Source organism: Falco cherrug, chromosome 4 (genome assembly GCF_023634085.1).
Source record: "Falco cherrug isolate bFalChe1 chromosome 4, bFalChe1.pri, whole genome shotgun sequence".
In the NCBI taxonomy this organism is placed as follows: domain Eukaryota; kingdom Metazoa; phylum Chordata; class Aves; order Falconiformes; family Falconidae; genus Falco; species Falco cherrug.
In genome coordinates, this window is record NC_073700.1 from 60,386,780 (window position 1) to 60,409,427 (window position 22,648).

Below are 22,648 nucleotides of genomic sequence, written 5' to 3' on the forward strand. Positions count from 1 at the left end.
AGGTTTACCACTAAATATAGTCCCTAACTACGCACCTTACATCTTACAGATTATGTTATGGGTTTGTATAACTGTCAGTTAAGTATGCTTTTATTTTAATAGGAAGGAGGAAAAACCCTGATCAAGCGACTGGCCAAATCAGAATCCCAGAATAATCAGGCCTTGCTTCTAAACAACAACAAAAAAAGTCTAGTAAATTTTAAGTGGTGTCATTTTAAATGACTGCAGCTTAAAGAACTGGACTTCGTATCTGAACTTAAGATGTTAGCATATGTCAAAAATACAAAACCAAACAGCTGCCTTTGATGTGACTGATTAAACAACTTTTGTCTCTGGTATTACTAATGGAATGAGTAAATGGGTTGTAATATAATGTACAATAATTCGGTTACATACTAGTAAACATTTCATGGAGATCAGAGCACTAAAGTCTCAGTTCATGCTGAATGATTTTATAGACAAATAAATATGAGCTTAAATGCCAAATAAACATACACTGTTAACAGGGTACCTCAAGACTATTTGGTGAGCCATTACACACAGTGGCCCGTGGGTATTGCAGTAGGAGGTACATGCAAGCATAAAACACAAAGTGAAATGCTACTTCAAGACACTTATACTCTCCAAATCACTTTTCCAGAAAAATCAACACAAATTTAGAGAATTGACTGGTTTTCGTTAGAGACAATCTCATATTAAAAAGGATTTCCAGGCCACTTTCCCCAGTATTTTGTATTATACGAACAACTGCTTTCCAAGGAATACCACTTGAGAGTAGCAAAGATGTCTCTAAAAGTAAATACTTCAAAACTAAACTTGAACATACTTCCTACATTGGCTTCATCACATACTGAAAATGTATTTTACAGTGTTCTACACCTACAGTTGTACCAGAGTTCTACTGGCACACACAGCAAAACTGGGGAGTACAGCTTTTCTACATGAAAAAATGCAATGATTACAATTTCCATACCCACCAAGAAAGGTAAGAGCTGCAGGCTTACTTTTTCACTTACGCTTATTACTATGTTTAATTATCTGGAGCTTGCAAATACAATGCACTGCAACACAACACATTAGAAACTTAAGTTTAGTCTCACTATATAGTAACATAACTAGAAAAAGTCATTACTATTGATAAATACAAAGTGTATCAAATCAACTCAAATATTGAGGAGATGGAAGACATGGCTGCTCAGCAAGTTAACAATCAAAAGCTTACCTTTACAGGGAAAAAAAAGCAGTTTCAAAAAAAATGCTAGTAACTATTCTTGCAAAGCTTCAATGTTCACTTCCTCCCCAAATAAGTAATTTTATTTACAAAAACCATTTTTTTAAAAGCCATGCACCAATGAAAGAGGGAAGGGAAGAAATCTGCTTTTAATAGCAGAAACCACTGTCTTTCACTATTTGGAAGGGAACCTACACACCACATTTTACTTGCACAGGCTAAGCTGCAACTGCTAACATAGGCAGGACTTTGCAGTCACGACAGCTAAATCTTTATACAGTAGCATGCACTATGCAATAAACTGTTCTGAACGCTGGCCCATCTCACCTGCCTTAAATGTATGAATAAACCACTATATTTCTAAGTGGTGTTTTTATTAAAATAAATTCAACGAGAATTTGGGAAGAGATATCAAGGAAAGGCAAGCAGATGGGGAGACTAGCTGACACATAACAATAGCTGGTGAAATATTACTCTTATTTTCTGTAATAAACACCAAGATCAAAACATTATGCAAGTTAAATTTCCTTGAAAGGTTCCCAGCAGGAGTTTTCCTTTTTGTTTGTGCAGTACGCGATTTCCTCTCACCCACAAAAAACATACCAAGAATGTGCATGTGCCACTAACACTAAGCAGCACTTCCTTAATCACTCATTTCCAACAATTTATGGATGATCAGTGGCAAAAACGAGCAAAAATAATGAAAGCATGCAATGAAAGCTCATTGAGACAAACCGGCTTGGACTTCCTACTCATTTCTGTGTCTCTTTAAGATGGGGGTCTGATACAAATTAGCCACTGGGAAAAAAGTCATCTGGTCATAAAATACAGTACAAGGTCACTTTTATGTAAGTTTGCCAAAAGGGACATAAACCAGGACAATTTCAAACTGTGACACAGGATAGAAGTATATTAAAAAAATCTTTGTTCCTCCTCCATTGTGCTGTCATGTTGCTCAGCTTTATAGACATTCTGAGCACCAGCTCTGGCCTCTTCGCTTCCACCTGGTCTACCTAATTAATTAAGCAAGGAAGTTACCTCAAATTTTTGTACTATTTGTTTTTATTATCATGCACTTCTTTTGATGTTCCAGGAGTCAACCTCTTAATCCACAGACTCTGTGTGTTGTGTTCTGAACATTTTGGGATGTCTGGATAATTTGGATAATTGGTCAGGATGTTGCTGTCGCTCATGTTAAACTTTATGCCATGACTTCAAGTTCAAAGATCAGTATTAAGGTAAAATACTTCATAAAGCCTTTTTAAAACTCTACACTCATGATTATGCAATACCCAGTTATTCCAGTTTCTCATGGCAGTAAATTGCACTATTTGTATTTTCTTACAAGGAAATTACTCCTAAACATCTTTATCTTTGTCAACTTCAAACAAATACAAATTTCAGTTGAAGTTACATCAAGAGAAAGCATATTTTAAAGGTCAAGAAAAGGTATAGCAATTATCTCCTCAGAAATGCTCGCCTCCTTCACACAGCAGCACACATGTAATTTTCTATGCAGTTTGTTATCACACATGGAAACATCAGCACCATGAACTACAGATGCAAATACTGCAATTTTCCTTTTTTGGAGAGAACGATAAAGAATGAGTTTAATTCTGACATTAAGAAATATAGGTGACATCTTTGTTTCGTAACTACACCACAGAATTTGAGAAGGCCAGTGACAAAGAACTGAAAGAGTACCTAAACAAAAAATACAACTTTATGCACAGGCTCTAAAAAAGAAGAAGACAGAAGAATACAGAAAAATACAACAATTTTTAATACCAATGCAGGAGATGAAAGTTACTTCAGGTACTCCAACAGCTCAGTTAATAGCACTGGCTAAGGTGTAACATATCACAATGACCTCCAACTACTTCAATAGTCTTGAAAAACCTAATTCACAAACGCGCATGAAAACACACAGATGGCATGTACACATATATACACATACATATATTACACACCTCCAATATTGCTTTTATAATGATCTTCCTGATAACAGAAGTCTGCAACTGCCACTAAATGGAAATAAACTATAGCAAGGAAGAGCACTTAAGCTCTTTAAAAGGGTATGGTCAACCCCCTTAGGCCCAAAATGCCTTTTTTTGAATTAACATAGTGTTGTTCATTAAAAACTAGGCAGAAAATCAGTTTGATTTTCAGTACAACACTGCATTCATCCATGGTGAGTGCCTAATTTCTGTATTTCTCTCCTCCGCACAATATGCAAATCCTTGGTTCTCTTAAACTGTTGCCCTGGGGAATCGAAGAGAGCCTATAAGAGGGGCCATGTGCCATTTAGAAAGTACACTGGCAACCAAGAAAAAAAGCCATAGTAAATTGGAAGATGGTTAATCAAACCCATCCTGATTCATGAAACTTAAACAGTTAAGGGGGCAATACTTCCTTATGAGAATATGGAAATAAAAGTGACACAAAGCTCATATAGAGTAACCTATGAGTTATCTGAAATATAATAGCTTGCAAAAATTTCACATTACAGTGAATACATAAAATCAACTTTTATAGCGTAATCTATGATAAACACTCAGATGACTAAAAACTTTGGGGGCTAGGCCCATATCTGATAACGACTAAAGTTACTGTTGCAATTTAAGCTGAACAAAGAAACCCATTAAAAGAGTGAAAAAAATCCATTCAGTTTCAGAACTGAATCTCTTTTAATCATTCATTTGCAGAACTTTATTTAAATCCAACAAGTAATTCTTAAATCAACACCTTCCAACAGACATCTTGACTGTGCACACCTAAATTTCAAGTGACCTATTTATTCATTAAATGAAGGTAATTCTATGACAAATTCAAGATGACCTGCATAAAAGCTTCCACTGGAAAAGTCTTTTTATCCAAATTTAGATCTGAGCTGGGTATCTACAATCAACTGCTTTCCCTATTCCTTGTATCCAGCTCCCAGCTGAAAGATTAAAGATTACACATCCTGTGCCAAACCTCCTTATTGAATGTCTTCACATTTACAGTAGATCACTCTTTTCTTAAGTGCTGAAGGTTCTGCCAAATGTACGAAATGTTTTTTTACATTGAGATCACTAAAATCTGATTTTCCCAGTTAATAGTAATAGTCTTTGCATGATGTTTTCCCTCTGGCCCATTAGTCTGATGTGATAAATAACATGATATGACTTAAAAAAAAAAACTTGCACAAGCATAATCAAAGACATAATAATTTGTACAAGTACCAGAATTCTACAAAATACTCATGGTCTCAGAGTCTTCTCTGAAAAGAGATAAGCCATGTGCCAAAATCTACGGAAAGTAAAAAAAATGGGAAGTACCCTTCACAGATTCTAAAACCAAAAATCTTACATGAAAACCTGAGTTCAATTAAACATAAATCTTCTCAGATTCTAATCACCCCATTGTGTGATGTAATTCCTTTAAAAGTACGTATAGTACTTAGTGCAAGTAGAATCATGTATCTGCATCAGAATTTGAACAGAACAGCACACTCAATTTTAACTATCCACTTAGTCCATCAGTGGCATTTGCCACTTTCTAAGAAAAGCAAGCCATGACAAGGTATGTTCATATTAAAAATGGACTAAAATTCCTGCACCTTTAGGGCTCACTCAAAGCTGGTACAACAATTCAGTACATCCGCATCCATTTCAGACACTTTTAAATAGAGCAACCAGGTAGAACCGATATTGGACAAAGGTCCCGAGTACTGTACTAGGTATTAGATGTACCAAAAACATCCAGAAGACAAAGAAAAAATAAAAATATTGCAAAAAATCGGGTTCCCCCCCACCATAGGCAGGTTTTTAATACTACCCCCATGAAGAAGCAACATGACTGTAAAGCACCAACAATCATCTTTTTCCCTGTATCTGCAGACAGATTATGGCTTTATCTCATCTGGAGTTACAAATGGTTCCAAGTGTAAACATGTAACAGTGATCCTATTTATCCTGAATGGGATTAACTGATAGCCAGCATCATAAATTTAAACATTACGCTATAACTTAAGACAGCTGGGATACATAATGCATCTGCTGGAGCCAAACAAATCTACAAGTCAAGGGGACGCACCAGCAGCACTGTACATGGTGCGCTAATGGAGAGAATCCTTGGGTTTGGTTGGACTGCAGGAGACACAAACCCCACCAAAATCACTTCTTTCTTTTTTAGAAGAGAAGTTATACATTAGCTGTGGCTAGATACTTCCGAGTCAAAAAAAAAAAAAAAAAAGGAGCTGTCTCCAACAGAGGATAAAATGAGTTGCTAAATTTTCTTAGTCCTATAGATACCTGAAGTGAATGAAGAGGGGGAGGGGAGAGTGTTTTCCAGCCAAGTTGGATGAGCGAACACATTAGCCCCATCACCAAACCCCTCTGAAACGGAATTCATTAGCTTGGTCATCCAAACTTGTAACAGAAGTAACTTTGATACATCTACAGTTCAGTTAATGCAAACACTGCAGTAGCATCAACCAGCTCAGAACAGCCTACACCAAACAAGTATTTACACACCATCTTGGTGGGGTCCATCCTGCAGGTCCTTTCTGACACAGCTATATTGGTCACAGTCTGTGTAATCTCCTGGTAGCTTCAACTACAGAACAAAATCTGTTTCTTCACATTATTCTCTCCAAATTAAAATTCTCCTTCATGCTGTACTTACTAAGTTTCTTCCTTTTTTCTTTTTTTTTTTTTTTAATATCCGCCATTTTCTCTCTTAGGTGTCTACGTGAACCCTAAAATCCCAAGCTGAATGCAGCACTCCAGTTGAGTTTTCCCCAATTCCACCAAAAAAAAAAATGGCGACTTCATTGCCTCCATGCCAAGTCCTGTCAATGCAACCAGGAATTATGCTTTCCTTCCCACCACAATTATCCCCTCATTGATTTACGTTACATGCAATCCACCAATGACTCATAGACTTTTGCATCCATCTTTAATGCATTTCATTTTCCCAATTTCAGACCACTTTTCAAGATCCTTTGCTTTCTAATAACTGTCATCTAAAGGGCACAGAATTCCCTCTAGTGTAGTATCATTAAAAACAAAAGTGTAATCATTTTGATGATAAAGATTAATGCAAACGTGCTACAATTGGTCCCTAGACAGTCATTCCAGTTTAATTTATCTGAAATTTATGATTTGAAATTCATTTTGCTGTGCCTCCCATTATAGTAATTTTTCATTATATTTCTTTAGTTCACATATTAATATAATCATTACCATCTTATTGTTCAGAAATTGCTTTGCCAAATTCCGTGCTTCACTGAAATACTCAGCCCTCTCAATTTGAATGTGTTCAGCTAAGTTGAATATTTTTAGTTGTTCTCTACCCATTTAAGACAGTTTTCTTAACGTATTATTGTTAATACTGACCACACTTGAACCTTTGTTGGAAGGTTTGTAATCTTTAAAATTCACAAATCAAGCTTGTTTTCTCTGGGTCATCTGTTATTTTATCACCCTTCCCGTTAGTAAGAAGCCTGTACTTTCCCTTGTCACAGCATTTCTAGCATATTTATTGAACCTTTTAGCATCTCAACAAAACCATTTCCAAAAAAAATAATCTTGGTTAAAATATTTCATTATTTAAAAAAAAAAAAAAAAGGACATTTTCCTGATCTCAGTATACACAGCTTTCCAAAGACCATTTTCCCCCCTTGTATATACACTGCATACTCACTTCACCTGCTTGTACAACGCACATCTGTATGAACACATTCACATAAGCATACACATTCCAGCACCAAATCCTTCCAAACTTTAAATTTCAGTTTTATAAACAAGGGCTGAAAATGGAATATATACTGTAATTACTCTGCATTTAACAGTATTATCCTACCTTTTTTAAGCCAGCAAATCCTTCCGATTCCAGGAAGAAAAAGGCAAAAGGCATCAACACAAACAAACATAAATTAGAAAAAAGAGAAGCAAGATTCCATAAACCTGCAACAAACGAGAAGAAGGTTTATATTATAATTTTCTCAGGTTTAAAATGAAAGATGCGGCATTTTTCTCTTACATATAACAACGCAGTATACATACAAGTACTAGCAGAAGCCAGGTTTTTACAAATACATAGCTATATACAGGTCACTGCTGAGAAACACCCATTTCTCTGTATGAGCTTTAAACAAAAATTGACTACCAACTTAAACAGCAGTAAGTTTCAAAAATCTTGGAGACAGACTGCAAACTCAGCTGCACTACTTCCACAACACCCAAGTGAAGGCTCTTCAGATAACCATTTTAAAAGTTTTCAGGACAAAAAGTATTTTACTATTATCAGTGAATGTCACAAAATTCAGTCCTGTGTACTTACTTCCTCGCATATTTGTTCCAAGAGAAACTCAGACAAATCATGGATTTTAACACAAGCAATACACAAATGCCATCACCACCTTCAAATCACATGGAGGTATCATGGCAACAGCAACGGCAGCCCTTCACGATAAGATGACTGGCTCAATATGCTAGAGGAGAGCAGCGGATGCTGTTTATCTCAGCTTCAGTAAGGCTTTCAACACCATCTCCCAAAAATCTCCTCATAGTTTAATTAACGAAGTATGAGCTAGGTAAGTAGACACTGAGGTGGACTGAACGCTGGCTGAGCTTCTGGGCTCAAAGGGTTGTGACCAGCAGTACCAAGTCAGGCTGGAAGCCAGTCACCAGTGGTATTGCCCAGGGGGGTCAATACCAGGCTTAACATCTTCATTAGTGGTGACGGTGGGAGACAGTGCATCCTCAGCAAGTTTGCTGAAGATAAAAGATGGGCAACAGCAGCGGCCTGCCACTCAGATGAACCTCAACAGGCTGGACAAATGGGCAGAGCACACACCAGGGACCAATCATTCAAAAAAAACATTTGTAGAAAAGGCCTCAGAGGTTCTGCTGGCCACCAAATCGAACACGAGCCAGCAGTGGGCCCTTGCAGCAAAAGTGGCCAACAGCATCCTGGGCTGCACTAGGAGAAATGCTGCCAGCAGGCTGAGGGAGGTGGTCCCTCCTCTCTGCTTAGCACTGGTGGCACACATCTGGAGCACTGCACCCAGCTGTAGGCTCCCCCTTACAAGACAGACGTTGCCATACTGGAGCAAGTCCAGTAAACGGTCACAAAGGTGACCAAAGGACTGGAGCACCCATCATACAAGGACAGGCTGCAAAAGCTCCAATTCTTTAGCCTTGAGAAGAGAGGACTTGGCGGAATTCATCAATGTATGTATCTGATGAGGGAGGCGAAAAGGAAAACAGAGGCCGACTCTTCACCGTGGTATCCAGTGAAAGGAGAAGAGTCAACAAGCATGAATTGAAAAAAAACAGAAAGCCTACTTAAATGTAAGAGGAAAGAAAAAAAAAACCAAACCAAAAACCACCCCCCAAACTTTTTCCACTAGGTGTAGTCAAACACTGCGACAGGTTGCCCACAGAGGTTTTGTAGCCTCCGTCCTTCAACATATTCAAAACCCAAATGGGTGATGCCTTGAGCAGCCTTCTCTAACTAACCGAGCTTTGAGCAGGGGGGGTCAGACTAGATTATTTCCAGAGGTCCCTTCCAACCTCAATCATCCTGTGATCTAGGTGAAAAAAAAAAAAGTCAACTGACTAAAACTAGGACATCTGTAAGACACATGTGACATCTGTAGGAAAGGAAAAGGTTTAGAAGACAACCTGAAGTGATAACTGATCTCCATTAAGGGTATCTGCTCTATTAAGATTTTCTAAACTAAACACTTTCTGAAGAGCCAGTTTCTGGTGCCTAAACAGGAACCCACCATCAATCATCCTATCAGAAGTTGTGCAGGATGCAGTGTTTCTTCTTTATAAAAGCAGAGGCTTACCTGCAATTTAGTAGCGAACAGGTTTAACTAGTGTCATTTATTATGCATCCTGAAAACACAGCTTTTATTTGGTAGCTGACAAAAACTGGCTTTGTCCTCCACCCTCCCCAAAACACACACATTTCCACAATTCTGCAAGACTAGACTCTCTCATCTGAAATCCAAAAAAAGAACATCCCCCACGATAAGAAAATTTGAACTAACAGCTTTGTTTATTTCTTTCTTCTCATGTACAGGCTTGTTCATTTTCTTCTTTGAAATTGTCCAATTTGGAAAGAATAGGGAAGGAGAGAGACATTTACTAGATGTCTGGGGAATTCATTATTGAGACATATTACTGTATTTAGTTTCAAATGTAAAATAGTTAGACATTATCTTCACCTACACCCCCTTGAAAAAAAATGCTTTCACCATATATACTTCCTTTTCCCGTAAAGGAAATTATTTAAATTTCAAGGAGAAATAAAAACAAGGGGGGAGAAGGGGGGGGCCAAGAAATCTACTTCTTCAGCAGTTGATACCACCAGGGCACCAGGAACCAAACTTAGCCAAATAAGCTACAGAAACAAAACAAGAAAATTCCAAAAGACACGTGAAATATAATACTCAATTGCTAAAGAAAACAGACTGCCTAAAGGTGGCTAAACTCCAGTTAACAAAGAGGGGGATTTTTCCTTTTGAATTTGCTTAGCCAGGAAGCTCCTGTTACCATTTAAGAAACATTTACACATAGCAACATCAGCAAGAATGTCATTAACGGCCCTTACTGGGGGGACATTACCTAAAGCACTCTGCATACCTCCCCCCCAAAAAAAATTACAACACCAGAGTTAGAGTAGAAATACTATTAGACAGGGGTAGGAATTTTATATCAGCAGTTTTCTCTAACTGAAGACAGAGAGCACATTCAGATACCTAATGCAAAGCTGAATACCTGGTCATCCTAACTTCAGCAGCTCTATTACATGTGTATCTACAATGTAAAACGGTGCTTAGGAGCTGCATAGTATGTACAGAGTATTTGAAGGGAGAGGAGAGTGGTGCACATCCAGGGTGATTTTTAGGAAGTTAAAATCCAGAAATGTACACATTAGCAGCTAAAGGCACCCACATTTACAGAAATCAAACTACAGAGCTACAGTGTGCATTTAAAGTTATGAGAAGTATGCACTGCTGTACTGCTCCTGACATACACATACACTTTCCTCAAAGTAAGGAACATACAGGGCCCTCTTCTTCCCCTACCATATTTCTTATCCTAATTTGATAGTTCAGAAATCAAATTAAAATAGACCCAGAAAAATAATTATTTCCTACTACACTAACTGCATCACAAATTGCATGAGAGGCTTCCACATATCAACATATATAAAAAGCTTTAAGCAGTCTGTTGGAATATTGTAAATTTTTTTTCTGTTTGTAGCGACTTAAGACTATCACCCATAAAACAAGTTAATAAAACATAAAAATTAAAAATCTCTTAGTCTTTGGCAAACAGGTTAGACCCACAGCAATTTTTTGACTGTCTTAGTCATGGCAGTTTCATTACATTTTACCCCCACCTGGTGGCTGTATCCAACAACACCACAAGCGAACATCCAGCGGTCAGAAGTATTTCTGAGCTTAGTGGAACATGCATTAGGTAAGAGTGTTTATACTGAACCCAGATAGGGGCTTTCTGCCTGCTTGCAAAAATTAGAGGCACATATTTTTTATTTTTCGATATGCTGCAACTCATGCTACAGTCTACATACAGTATAAAAAAACCTTAATATTATGGTCAAGTACCCTCGATTATATCTGTAACTCAGAAATCTAGCAAAACAAAACTGGTTTAAAGCAATACAAATCTCTCCATTTGATAACATTTCCAAAGCAGTAAGGAAACCGTACAGGAAGGTATACTAAACAGAGTATCCTGGAGATATGAACATTTTCTGAACTTGATGGCTTGTGATAGCACCAGCAGCTCTCAAAACTTGCACAGGTATTTCATAACTCCAAAAAGGTACTGACACTGCGTGGAACAGGGTTTTACAGAGCAGAGCAACACTGCCGTGCAACCCTAGTCCCTGCCACAAGAGGGCGTCCTTCCCCAAGCTAAGGTTTTGAAATCAAGCGCAAAGGTTTTCGTCAAGTTGCCGTTAACAGAAGCCCGCGGTCAGATCCAAAACAAAACAAAAAAAAAATTAAAAAAAAAAAATTGCTGATGTTTCTGAACATCTTCTCTCCGGCTGTGGTACAGCTTGGTTTAGTTCAGCCACGTCTACCCCTAGGATAAACTTTGCAATACACAGTTAAACTTGGAAACACCAAGATGCTGAATTTGCTTCCCCGCTAGCCATTACTACTGGCCTTAGGAAATGTAAGTTATACCGTGCATGCACAAAGCTGTACTTTCAAAATATTATCACATTAAAATCAAAATATCATGGTCACTGGAACATTCAAAGGCCTTCCTATGTGCCAGCTACTTCTTCCAGCAGATTTCTAATTAATCCAAGTTTTCTCAAGTACTGTAGCAACTCCGACAGAGTGAAAATTTCCGAATTGGTTGTTATGTAATTTTCATTCTCTGAAGTATTTTATTGTAGTTTTTCCAAAGCCAATTCAGGCACAGAAGGAAGGATTATATCTCATTAATTTTTTTTCCATGTTTGGGAATAAAGAATATAAATCTGTCTAAGCAGCTAAATCTGTGTAAAAAATGAGAATTAGCTGGGGGTTTCCTTCCATGTAGGAGACATACCAAATTAGCAATACCCCACATGATGTGTGACAAAGCAGATCACAGAACAACTCAACTAGAAAGAACCTCAAGTCATGTAGCCTGATCTGCTGCTTAAAACAGCTAAACTGCAGGTGCAATCTGGTTGCTCATGGCTTCAGCCAGCTGAGTTTTGGAAAACTACCAAGGATTTAGCTCTCCCAGTCTCTCTGGACATGCTTTTCCAGTGTTCAACCATACCCACTGTGAAGAACTATTGCTTTATGCCCGGTAAACATTGCTTCTTGCCTCTCACTGCGCTCCAGAGAAGCTGGCTCTACAGAAACCCCTCACCAGTTGCAAACCCAGCTGTGCCCTGGCTTTTCTCATTTCACACCAGGCTACCAGCCCAGGAGATGTTTCTATATCCATCCTGGGCAGCTGATACTTCTGCCTTCTGAACACTTTCTTTTTGGTTTGAGCTCAGGCTCCCCATTAAGCCAAGTCGACCTCCTATTACATCTGCTCATTTCCTTGCAAACCAAGGTGCGTATTATGGTCCTTGAAGGTTATCCTTGAAAGTAAGCATCTCTCCTGGCTTTCTCTGCCCTCAGACCATTCTCCAGTAAAGACCCACATACACATTTCCTGAAGAGGACAAAGTCTACTCCTTCAAAATCTAATGTCTTTATTCTACTGTTTTCCTTCCTCACTTTTCTCAGGTCTTAAACTACTCTGTCACCACAGTCAGGGTCACTGTCGACCACCACATCTACAGTCAGCTCTCCTTATTCATGGGTTTACAAAAAAAAAAACAAAATTACTGTTCAGATAACACAAAAAAGTACTCAGTTTCAGAAAGATGACAGACAACAAGCATTATCTTGTCTTCACTTATCCACATTTAATTTGTTGTAAACTTCTTTAATTTGAAAAAACAAACACACACACCACACCACCTCTGCAAGTTAGGGATCTGGAAATCTATGAATTTGCTATCTGTGAGTATTCAGACATTTAGCAAAAAGTGTATATTTTTCAGAGAAACATCCTCCAAAGCCCGGTTACTATGTCTTGACAAGAACAGAAAAAGGACAGCACAGCTAACTTGTAAATTCTTTATTCCAGATTAAATAAATAGTACCTTCATTATCTGAAACAATCTTTCTCCGGCCAAATCTACAAATCGGTGGAAATAGGACATCTTTTATTTCCCTTAGACACATAAAGGTGTCCAAATTATTTTCAAATATTAGTATGCATTATATATGTCACAGTTGTAAGCATGTTAACCAATATTAGAAAGTATGCAAAACTCACTCTTGCCAAACATCAAGGTGTCATCGCTGCAAGTAGTATTTTTCCTCGCATCGTGTTTTCCTTGAAATAGTTTGTTTACATGGTGCCTCTTTACCACACTCAATACACTGATACTCTATAATTTTCCTTCTTTACAAATAAATCACTAGCAGTGAATTTAACTATCTAATCCCATCTGCTCATAGCTAGCAAGTTTCTTAAAGACTATTTCTTATTTTGAGAATAAGTTTGTATGTATTATCATAAAGAGACAGACATGAATCTTGCACTGATCCATGAGGAAGAAGTTTGAACAGTGTGTTTTCAAGTTAGCTTCTAGTAGCTCTTATTCTACATTAATATTCAAAGCAGTGAATTTGGTTTAAATCCAGCAAGTCTGCTCAGTTCTTTAAAACAAGCCAACAGAACAGTTGTGACAGACTTTTGTGATATATCACACAGCAGCAAAAAAAACTAGCCAATAACATATTAACAATTCAATTAGCATCTTAAGTGAAAAGGGAGTTATACGTTTGAAAAGTAAGAACATCCATGCACATATAATGAAGACATCCATTTTAATTACATTATGCTGAGTACTAACCATGAATTAGTGAGCCATTTAACCACTGAATATAGTAGTTTTGTGGAAAAGAAAGCAGGATCTCATTGCTGATTATTGAGAAAGGTAGAAGCAGGACTGCACCAGCTGAAACTGCTAGAGTGAAGGTGCTCAAGAACAGCCTGAAATTTAAAGAAACGTGCCACTGTTACCACCAACATGCTCTATTTCTATATGCTTACTACATTCTATTTCTATATTCTTACTACGATTTTTAAAAGCTGAGCAGCTTTTTAATGTCTAAAAAGCGAGTACAATTATACATAAATCCTTAAACACCAAACTGAAAATACTGGTTTTCTTTCACAAAGCTGTTATTCGAGTATCATCTCATAGCTTGGGGTTTTCTGACAGCTGTAAAGTCAATCCAGAGAAATTGTCAGAATTATTTAAAATATTTAAGCTTATTCTTTTTAGATCCCAAACACAACTTTGATCAAATGCCATCTTGTGGCATTAACGAGAACTGCATCCTTAAAAAAAAAAAACACACCACAACCAAAAACATTCTTACAAAACTAATCCAATGCTAGAAGAAAATCAGAAATAATTCCCAAAATTGCATGACCAAAAAAATATAACCTGAAATAGATCATTCCTACAACAGGAATGTCAGTAAGTTGCTTACTGAGATCTTACTTTTCCTTAACAGTCTACAAATCCATTTTTCATTCACATAATACTTAACTTACAAAAGAAAGTCTGGGTGACTGATTTTATCAAAAAAATATTACTATATTTTTTTCCTGTTTCTGAAATTTTTTTGGTTTTATTTTATTTTAAGATGTTTAAGAATTCTAAGCCAGAATTGTGAAACCTAACGCGCTACTGCCTTTCAAGGTGCTAACAGCAGTATGGCTTTGTGTTCTCCCACGCAACATATCTCTCCAGTCCTGACAATTACACTATTGCAAAGAAATATCCATCTGCATACATCTGAGAGTTAACACTTTTTGGAAAATAACATGCATACTTATGGAAAAAGAAAGCTTAGGCTGAAAGAAAAAGCAGCATTTTATATTTATAACACCACTTTTAATGAAAGGCTCTGATGGAAGTGCTGATCTTGTCTTATCCTCTTTTCCCATGAAGAACACGGTATTTAAAAATGGGTACTTGTATTTTAAAGCTAAACTAGAAAACAGATGGGAGAATAACAGTTAACAAGACAAATTTTATTCTTTGAATACTGAAAAATTTAGAACCCAGGCTAAGAGCACCGCTCCTATGAAAATCACTCAATGTATAAGAGCCTCCAACTAGTCTTAAAAGCATAGGAGAGATGCTCCTCTACTTAAGGGAAGAGCTTCAGAGCATTTACAAGAATACGGTTTTCTCTAGATCTGAAGTAGACCTTGTGGCAAAGTAGTATTTCAAATTCATAAAAAATACTAGTATCAGACACTACTGGGAGAAGCACACCTAAGATTTATATCATCTTTGTACATCTTTCAAGCTTGCCACAAATGCACAACTAAAAGTGAACAGCTTGCAATGTACTCGGCACTTTCCCAGGGTACAAGGCAAATCAATAAAAAATTCAATGAGCTCTCCTTCCAAAAGGATGACAGTACTACCACGGAAGAGCTAAGAACACTGTAATAAGCAAGTAGCAAGTCCACACAGTTTAGCAGACCACATAACTGAGAGGGCAGCAACAGCTCACAAATGTTCCGTAAATCTTCAGACATATTTAAATAGGAGACATAAATATCTAGCTTTACAAAGGAACAGGAACAGGAGACAGAGTTGCTGGCAGACCAACCGGTCTGGCAAGGCTTGTCTTCCACTTGTTATTCCTTTTTAAGCTTTTTTAAGATGATCAAATGCAGATGTCTACTTCAGGATGAGCTAATTTCTTTCCATAACCCATTACCTCCCTTCACAGGGCTTCCATCAGCTGCAGTGGGAACTTAAAACACCGACTACCCATATAAACACATTTTAGAGACCTAAACTCAGGTGCAGGTCTTGCACTGAATTCCACCTCTTGCATCAGGTTCACATGCAATATTCTGTCCAAATTCATGCCTACCAGGAAAATCACAGGTGAAAAAAAACCCTAGACAAAACTGCCTTGCCTCTTGTCATGCCTTTCATAATACAAGGTGCCACTTGACCAAATCTTTTTCTTCTGCCCTCTAGCAATCTATTTGCTGTCACATTCAAAATGGACTGCTCCTTATCTGGAAGCATACAAGATTCCTATCATAACAATATATTCAGGACAAAAAGGTCTGCAAAAGAGAGCTATACATACGATATTCTGTTAACAATAGCATCTTCATCCTCTTGCTCATCTGAAAATTAAAATACAGCAGGTTATATTCAATACTTAGTCATCCTTCTTCAGGCTAAAATGTATATATGTAGTGCTAATTTTGATTTCCAATTAAAATTTAGAATTACTAAAACAATTTAATAGCATGATTATTTTAAGAATGTTCCTACTAAAAATAAGTAATTTTTTTGCCAGTATTAAACTTTTTTTCAATCAACATAACTACAAAGTTATTTCACTTAATTTAAATAGGCAGATCAAAACTTCTTGGAAACATCTCCCAGAGGGCTTTACAGTAAACAAGCTTCAGACTACTACTGTGACTGCTGCTAGGAACTGTCCTTTTGAACATCCCAAACCACAAGAGAGCAGGCAAGCTAGAGGGAAGTCTTAGGGTCCATACTAACTACTACTATAAATCCCTAAATAGATGTTTCATTGTCAGAATTTACGCATTTTTAAGACAAGAAAGCATACCCAGAACAGTAGTGATGACCATTCAGTTGCTTCCCCTTACTCATCCTCCTCCTGACACCTGGGGATTTGGGGAGGCAGGGGAAGGAGAACTGTTGTTCTTGTTTGTTTTGGATTTAAGGTACCATGGCTTCTTTTCTGGTATTTCACATTTTAGACCATTTTTGTTCACTTACTCAATTAATATTCCAAATTTTTGAAATATTATCAACATATAACTCAGAGGTCAATCACTAGTATATCCTTCATTTATTCTCTACATACTTCTCTACACATATCTATCTGTACACAAATATACACATTTCTACATTTGAAATAATTTTAGTCAGCTTTTTTCTTTCAAGTCTCCCAGATTTTCTGTGAGAGGTAACTCAAATTTATTAAAAGTCTAAAAATAAATAAAGCCAGGTGTTTCAAGTTCTTAAGAGTCATGCACACACTTGAAATAAACATGTAGCCACTAACATCATACTATTTTCAAATTCTTCTTGGAAAGTACATTGAGTTATTGTTTCTGTTTATTTGATGGGAATCTCAGGGTGTTTTGAGAGACTAAGTCAAGGTCTCTTATGAATCATTTTGGCTAAAGAGCCTGTTGTAGAAACAGCAAACAGTTTGTCCTGAAAGAATTCCAGATGTGTTAACTCTTCAAACTTATCCTTTCAGGAAGATCCTAGCAGGCTACAAAGTTTGTCTACATAAATGTTCACACAGCTTTCATAAAGTTACGACAGCTGCAAAGCAGTTCCTCTCAGCTGATGAGAGCAGCTGCCAAAAGATAATAAAAGTGTCTTTACATCCAACAGTGTTTGACAAACCCGCTCCTCGTCCCTGTTCTTCCCTATCTCCAAATGGCAGCAGCTTCATAGTATCCAAAGTACATACCAGGATCAGAAAATCATACCCATCTTACTTCCTATGTTTAAAGAGATGCACTTTTTTTTAAAGGTATCACATTTCTTCAAGAGTTTACTTTTTTAAATGTGAATCCATCTATGAAAGCAGCTCTATCGTAACACAGGTCGTTATAGTTCAATAAACAGTTGCCCTTAAAGTTCAAAATGCCAAAATCATAATGCATAAGAATGCTTCTCCAGTATGACCGACTCTTACCAAACAACACAGTCCCAGGTAAGCTGTCAAGAGTCAAAGATTCTGCCACCGTATACAGATTTTTATGCTATTTGTCTTTAGAAGAAATACAGAAGAAAATGACAGGGGTTCCTACAGACTAGTTTCAGGCAGACGCCGTTTCCAAAGTAAACCAAAAAAAAAAAAAAAAAACCCACCACCAACCAACAGGGTTATCTCAAGGAGTAAGACTTCAGTGGTGAGTTCACAAGGAACAGCTTAAAAACACTGAATTAACAGTAACTGAGCAAAGCAGGATTTTTAGAAGAAATCTGCTGCTTCACTTCTGTATTACAGGCAGCCTTTTCACTTTACCAGCTAAAGCTCTGAACTTGATCTTGGTGCTAGAACACAGCCTGAAGATACTTATTCTGGAAAAGTTGACATGAAAGGAGAACAACAGAATCTAAAGGCAAGGGAGGCAGAAGTGTCTACTTGAAATTTTCCACTTTCTTCCCCCTCAAAACAGTTAAGATTTAGGCGCCCCGGCAAGCCACAACAGAACAACTGATTGTTGCCATCCACACCACCTCTACAAGAGCCACACACTCTCACTCAATCGCAGAGTGCCATGGACAGCACTCACTGATCCTCTTCTGAGATGCTTCAAGTGCACTCCCTTCCTCGGTTGCTGATGCTAGAAGGCACATTGAAGGGTCTGAGAATTGCCAGAGGAAGCACAAGGGAGATGACAGGAACTCATGGCTCGGGGACAAAGGGAGCAGAACAGAGGGCAATAAAGCAGCATATACAGTCAGACCAGTCCAAGCTGCCATAGACCAGCAGCCTGAGAAACACCTTTGTTCAGAGAGCTAGTTCTGCTTTCCTTGTGCAGGCAGAGAGAAAAAGCATCACCTATTTACTTGAAGAACAGAATTATTTTTGAATCTATGAAGAAGTCTGTGCTTACCTGCTTTCCTTTTGTATCTTGTGATTATAAAGTAGGAAACTATGTAGAGAACAGCAAATAGAAGAAAACAGATCTGGAAAAAAACACATTGCATTTATTAGGTTGTGAAGAAATGCCTGGATTATAATAAGAATAAACAGAAAATGCAGTAACAACAACTTAAAATTGAATTCAGATCGACAAAAGCGCATTCTATGTAATTCTATGTAAATGCCAACACTTATATTTTATATCTTATTAATAGAAAGTTAAGCCCATTGAGAACAGTTTAATTAGAATAACAGGCATTGGATCAATTATATGGCCAGCAAGTTTTACATTACAATTAAGAAGAGTGTCTTATTTACAGCGCAGTTTCTTGTTTGGGGGAGGGGTGGGTGGGGTGGGTTGTTTTTCTGAAGTTTGAATCCACTCGAGTTGTAAAAGTTAACACGCTTTGTATTCCCTTCACATGTAAGCTAAGGGTAATCTTCAAGAGCCCACTGCATAAAATACAATCTACTTTGGAGTAAACTATCAACATAAGTGGAAAGAAGAAAGCAGTTATGTTTATTATTTCCATCATGTCTTGAATCAAACAGGTTCCAGGTGACATTTCACCCAAGCGAGACTCATCTGCCTACAGTGGTTGCCTAAGCCAAGCATGAGCTAGTCAAACATGATGTTTCCTTTACGTTCAGAGACCAAGGGCACAATTTCCCTCCTCATAAAGTAGGTGGCTTATTTAGGTGAGAGGTATCTTGAGCCCACACCATGACTTCATCAAATTGTTTCCAAGATTTAGCATTTAAAATTCAATACAATAAGGTAAGACCAAAACACCTAAAGTATGTTGGAATGCTTAGAGGAAAGTAATTGAACAGCAAAACAGTTTAACCCTCCAAGCCTTTGTGGGAAACGAAAAAACACATTTATTTGCTCCTGAATGAGGCACCAGTGGCTTGACACTGCTTCCTTAATCTGGTTTGTTGATACCTATTAAAAATGTGAGTCAGTCAGAAATGAAACAAGAACGAAGCATGCCATTCAGCCCTGCTGTGGCCCTTAGCCTTCACTGGTACCTGAGCAGTCACAGCGCACAGTGCTGCATACCACCAGTGTCTCCTGCTTTCTGCTGGCTTGCAGGAAACAGATTACCTGCACACCACAAGCTGAGAAACTAGCTGAAGTAGCCCAAACTGCCAAGATTCTTTTGCTTGTGCTCAATACGAGGAGCGACCTAATAAGCCTGAACACACAGCAGTTAACCAATTGAATCTGGCAAAACTGTTCTAGCAGATTTAACCATTAAAGTGAGTTTCCCCTGTTACCCCATACAAGATTCTTATTTTTTTCAATTGGCCCTGCCTGGATCTGCAATTCATAATATTAGCATCCTAAATGGGTTCTGCTTCAGTCTGAGCTTTAATCTCCTTTGTGGTCTGAAATTGCAAAATTACTTTACCAGGCAATAGTTGATCTACTTCTTTAATCAACCATTTAAAGATCTGTTGTTTTAAGAACTCACTGTCTTAAAAAATTAAGAAGCAGAAGAGGTACCCTAAGTGAAAGGAAAACGTGAAAGTGAAGGTAGTGATGATAGCCCTTAAAAAGTTACATCTAAATAAGCATATTATATCCAAAGCAGAATCGGAGGGGGGGCAGAATATATCACCCAATCAAGAAAGACAGACTTTTTAAGAAATGCTAATAAAAATAAATGAGGAGTTATTTTGTGTAGTTGCGCATTTTAGATTTTAAAAATAAATAAATAAATAAAGGAAGTGTTTGAATATGGCATTTGGGTGCCTGCAACAGCCATACGGTTGTCTCCTGGGAGTATTACAGTGCCATAGGTCTGAAAGTGGCAGCTGAGCTCATTCTCTGTGCAGGCAACACACACACACTGGTGATACGTATCTGAAATACAGATGCAGAAAGTTAGATTTCAGAGCTAGATCCGAATTCAAATATTTCATCTGAATACAGTTCACGACCCCAGTGCTCTAGAGGATGCCTCAAAGTGGAAAAGGTTTCACTAAGGAATTGAATTCTTTAAATAAATAATTTCATTAATAAAGAATGTTATTAAGATAACAGAACATTCTTTTGTACAGTATTTTTTAAACAGGAAAAACAAAATAAACTGAGAATAGCCTTGGGTTTTCAGAGTACTCTGACGCAGCTTGTCCCATCAGTATCAGAAAACGCAATGCCAGTGCTGAAAGAGAGTCCTTCTCTAAGTTTCCAGTTCCTCTGAAAATAAGCAAAAGGCTACGGATAGAAACACCTGATTTTAGGCATCCACTTTTGAAAATCAGGTATCGCATAAAAAAAATAATCTGTCAGACCCAAATAACACTGTCCCTGTGCAAAATAAAGATCTAGTTAAGTTCATTTTTAGTTTACTTTTATTTAAGGCAAGAATTTACTGGAAGGGTTTTTTGTAATTACAATTACTGCAATCTTCTTGGTATCTTCAAATAAAATGGATGACTTCTATCTGTGATAGGAAGGTTACAATGAAAATGTGGGTCTGTACTTACAAGGTACCACTAAGATAACTGAGGTATTTTGATGGCACAGCAAATGAAAGCTGTCCAGTAACATGAACTGTCAAACATCGTATTTCTAGTTTTAGATGACAGCTACTTTGCAAGTCAGCAATAAGGTGTAACTATATATCTTGGTGCAATTATCCGTCTACTTCTTTCAGAACTGAAAATGATTTTATAAATATTTGTTACAGTTGTTTATTACTGAAAATTCATGTAATTTTAAAATGACCGGCAAGAAAAATAAGTAAATTCTACTCAGTGAAAGCTTCAGAATCTTAAAAAAAGAGAATTCATAAATTACAAGTCCTTCATACTGACAAGTCAATAAGCAAACTCAGAAATATTACTTCAATTTCAATTTATCCTTGGTGAAATCTACAATCCCGAAGTGTTTCTAAGCATGCATTCTGAATAGCTTTCTAAAGGGAGTAACAAAAGCCAGCATCCTAACTATTTTTAGAGTGGAACTCAGTTAAGTTGGGGAAAAGGAATGTGTTGCCCACGATAGCCAAAGAACAGACTCCACCATCCTGTCACACTGCAATCCTGAATTCTTACTCCTCTCACTGTTCTTTGTTTCAGGATATTTTTGTACTACCCCAAAAAAAAAATAAAATAAAATAAAATCCCTTGTTTGTACTTGTTCTAGCTTCAGTTCAGTTCACATTTCTCGATTATGAACGGCTGGGCTTGTATGCAACATTCCAGGTAAGCTCTTATGGCTATACAGAACAGCACTAAGCCCTTCTTTCTGTACTGAAAATACTTCAACATGTTCACCTAAGAATCACACTAGCAACTTGGCATTATCCTCTGATCACTGAATCCACCCATGCTGACCCCTCCAACTGCTTCCATCAGAGCAGCTCTCAAGTTACAGTAGAAACTTGTTTTTAGGGTTCAAGTTCATCACTCTGCCTTCCGCCCCCCCCCCCTTTTAAAAACCACACCTTAATTTCATACTACATCTATTATTTGGGGGTCATCAAGTCCTTTCTGCACCATGTTCTAACCCTCCTTCGTATGGACTGTATCTCCTAAAGAATGGGTTTTCTGCTAACACCATAATGTTTTAATTCATTTTCACCTAAGTTGAGCAAGATTGCTCTTAATACTGACACCCAAGGAAAATTAATAGTAGCTTTTTTCCCCAAAATACAATCTGTTGTCATGTATACTGCAGCCAGTTTCTTACTCACTTTACAGCTCTTCTACTAAGGCATGCTGACCCTAGCTTAGGAAACACCTTTCAATGTATTTCCTGGATGTAGCCCTTGGCATATGCAAAAGAAACTCCCTACCACATCATGTGGCTTCACAAATACAGTTCTTAACCACCCCTAATTGGACTTTCTTAAAAAACCTTTGGAAGAGGGAAAATTCACATGTACATATGTCCGTAGTACCCTAAATCATCTGTCAACTTTCATTTCTGATCACTTATTAAAAAACATAGGTAGTCATACTGACATAGGGCACTAATGAAAAAGGAACACCACACATGAAGCTGTATCAATACCTTCAGTTAAAGAAGAGCCTATACTCTTGAATTCCATCTTTTCTTCAGAAAACTATTATACGCAACAGTATTGAAGCCAATACAGTGCTAAATT

General features: G+C 37.5%; 1 protein-coding gene across 3 annotated transcripts in view; it reads right to left on the reverse strand.

The window, feature by feature from the left end:
- The window catches only part of LMBR1 (limb development membrane protein 1), a 76,913-nt gene that overhangs the window by 42,451 nt on the left and 11,814 nt on the right, over positions 1-22,648 (reverse strand). Inside the window, exons 2-5 of one of the 3 annotated variants that reach the window (XM_055707445.1) lie at positions 18,499-18,571; positions 15,963-16,002; positions 13,685-13,824; positions 7,079-7,182 (exon numbers count right to left, since the gene is read on the reverse strand). In XM_055707445.1, coding sequence (XP_055563420.1) covers positions 7,079-7,182; positions 13,685-13,824; positions 15,963-16,002; positions 18,499-18,571 — 357 coding nt within the window. Of the gene's footprint in view, positions 1-7,078; positions 7,183-13,684; positions 13,825-15,962; positions 16,003-18,498; positions 18,572-22,648 lie in introns of those variants that run through there. The other 2 variants (XM_055707446.1, XM_055707447.1) reach the window with 2 other exon arrangements.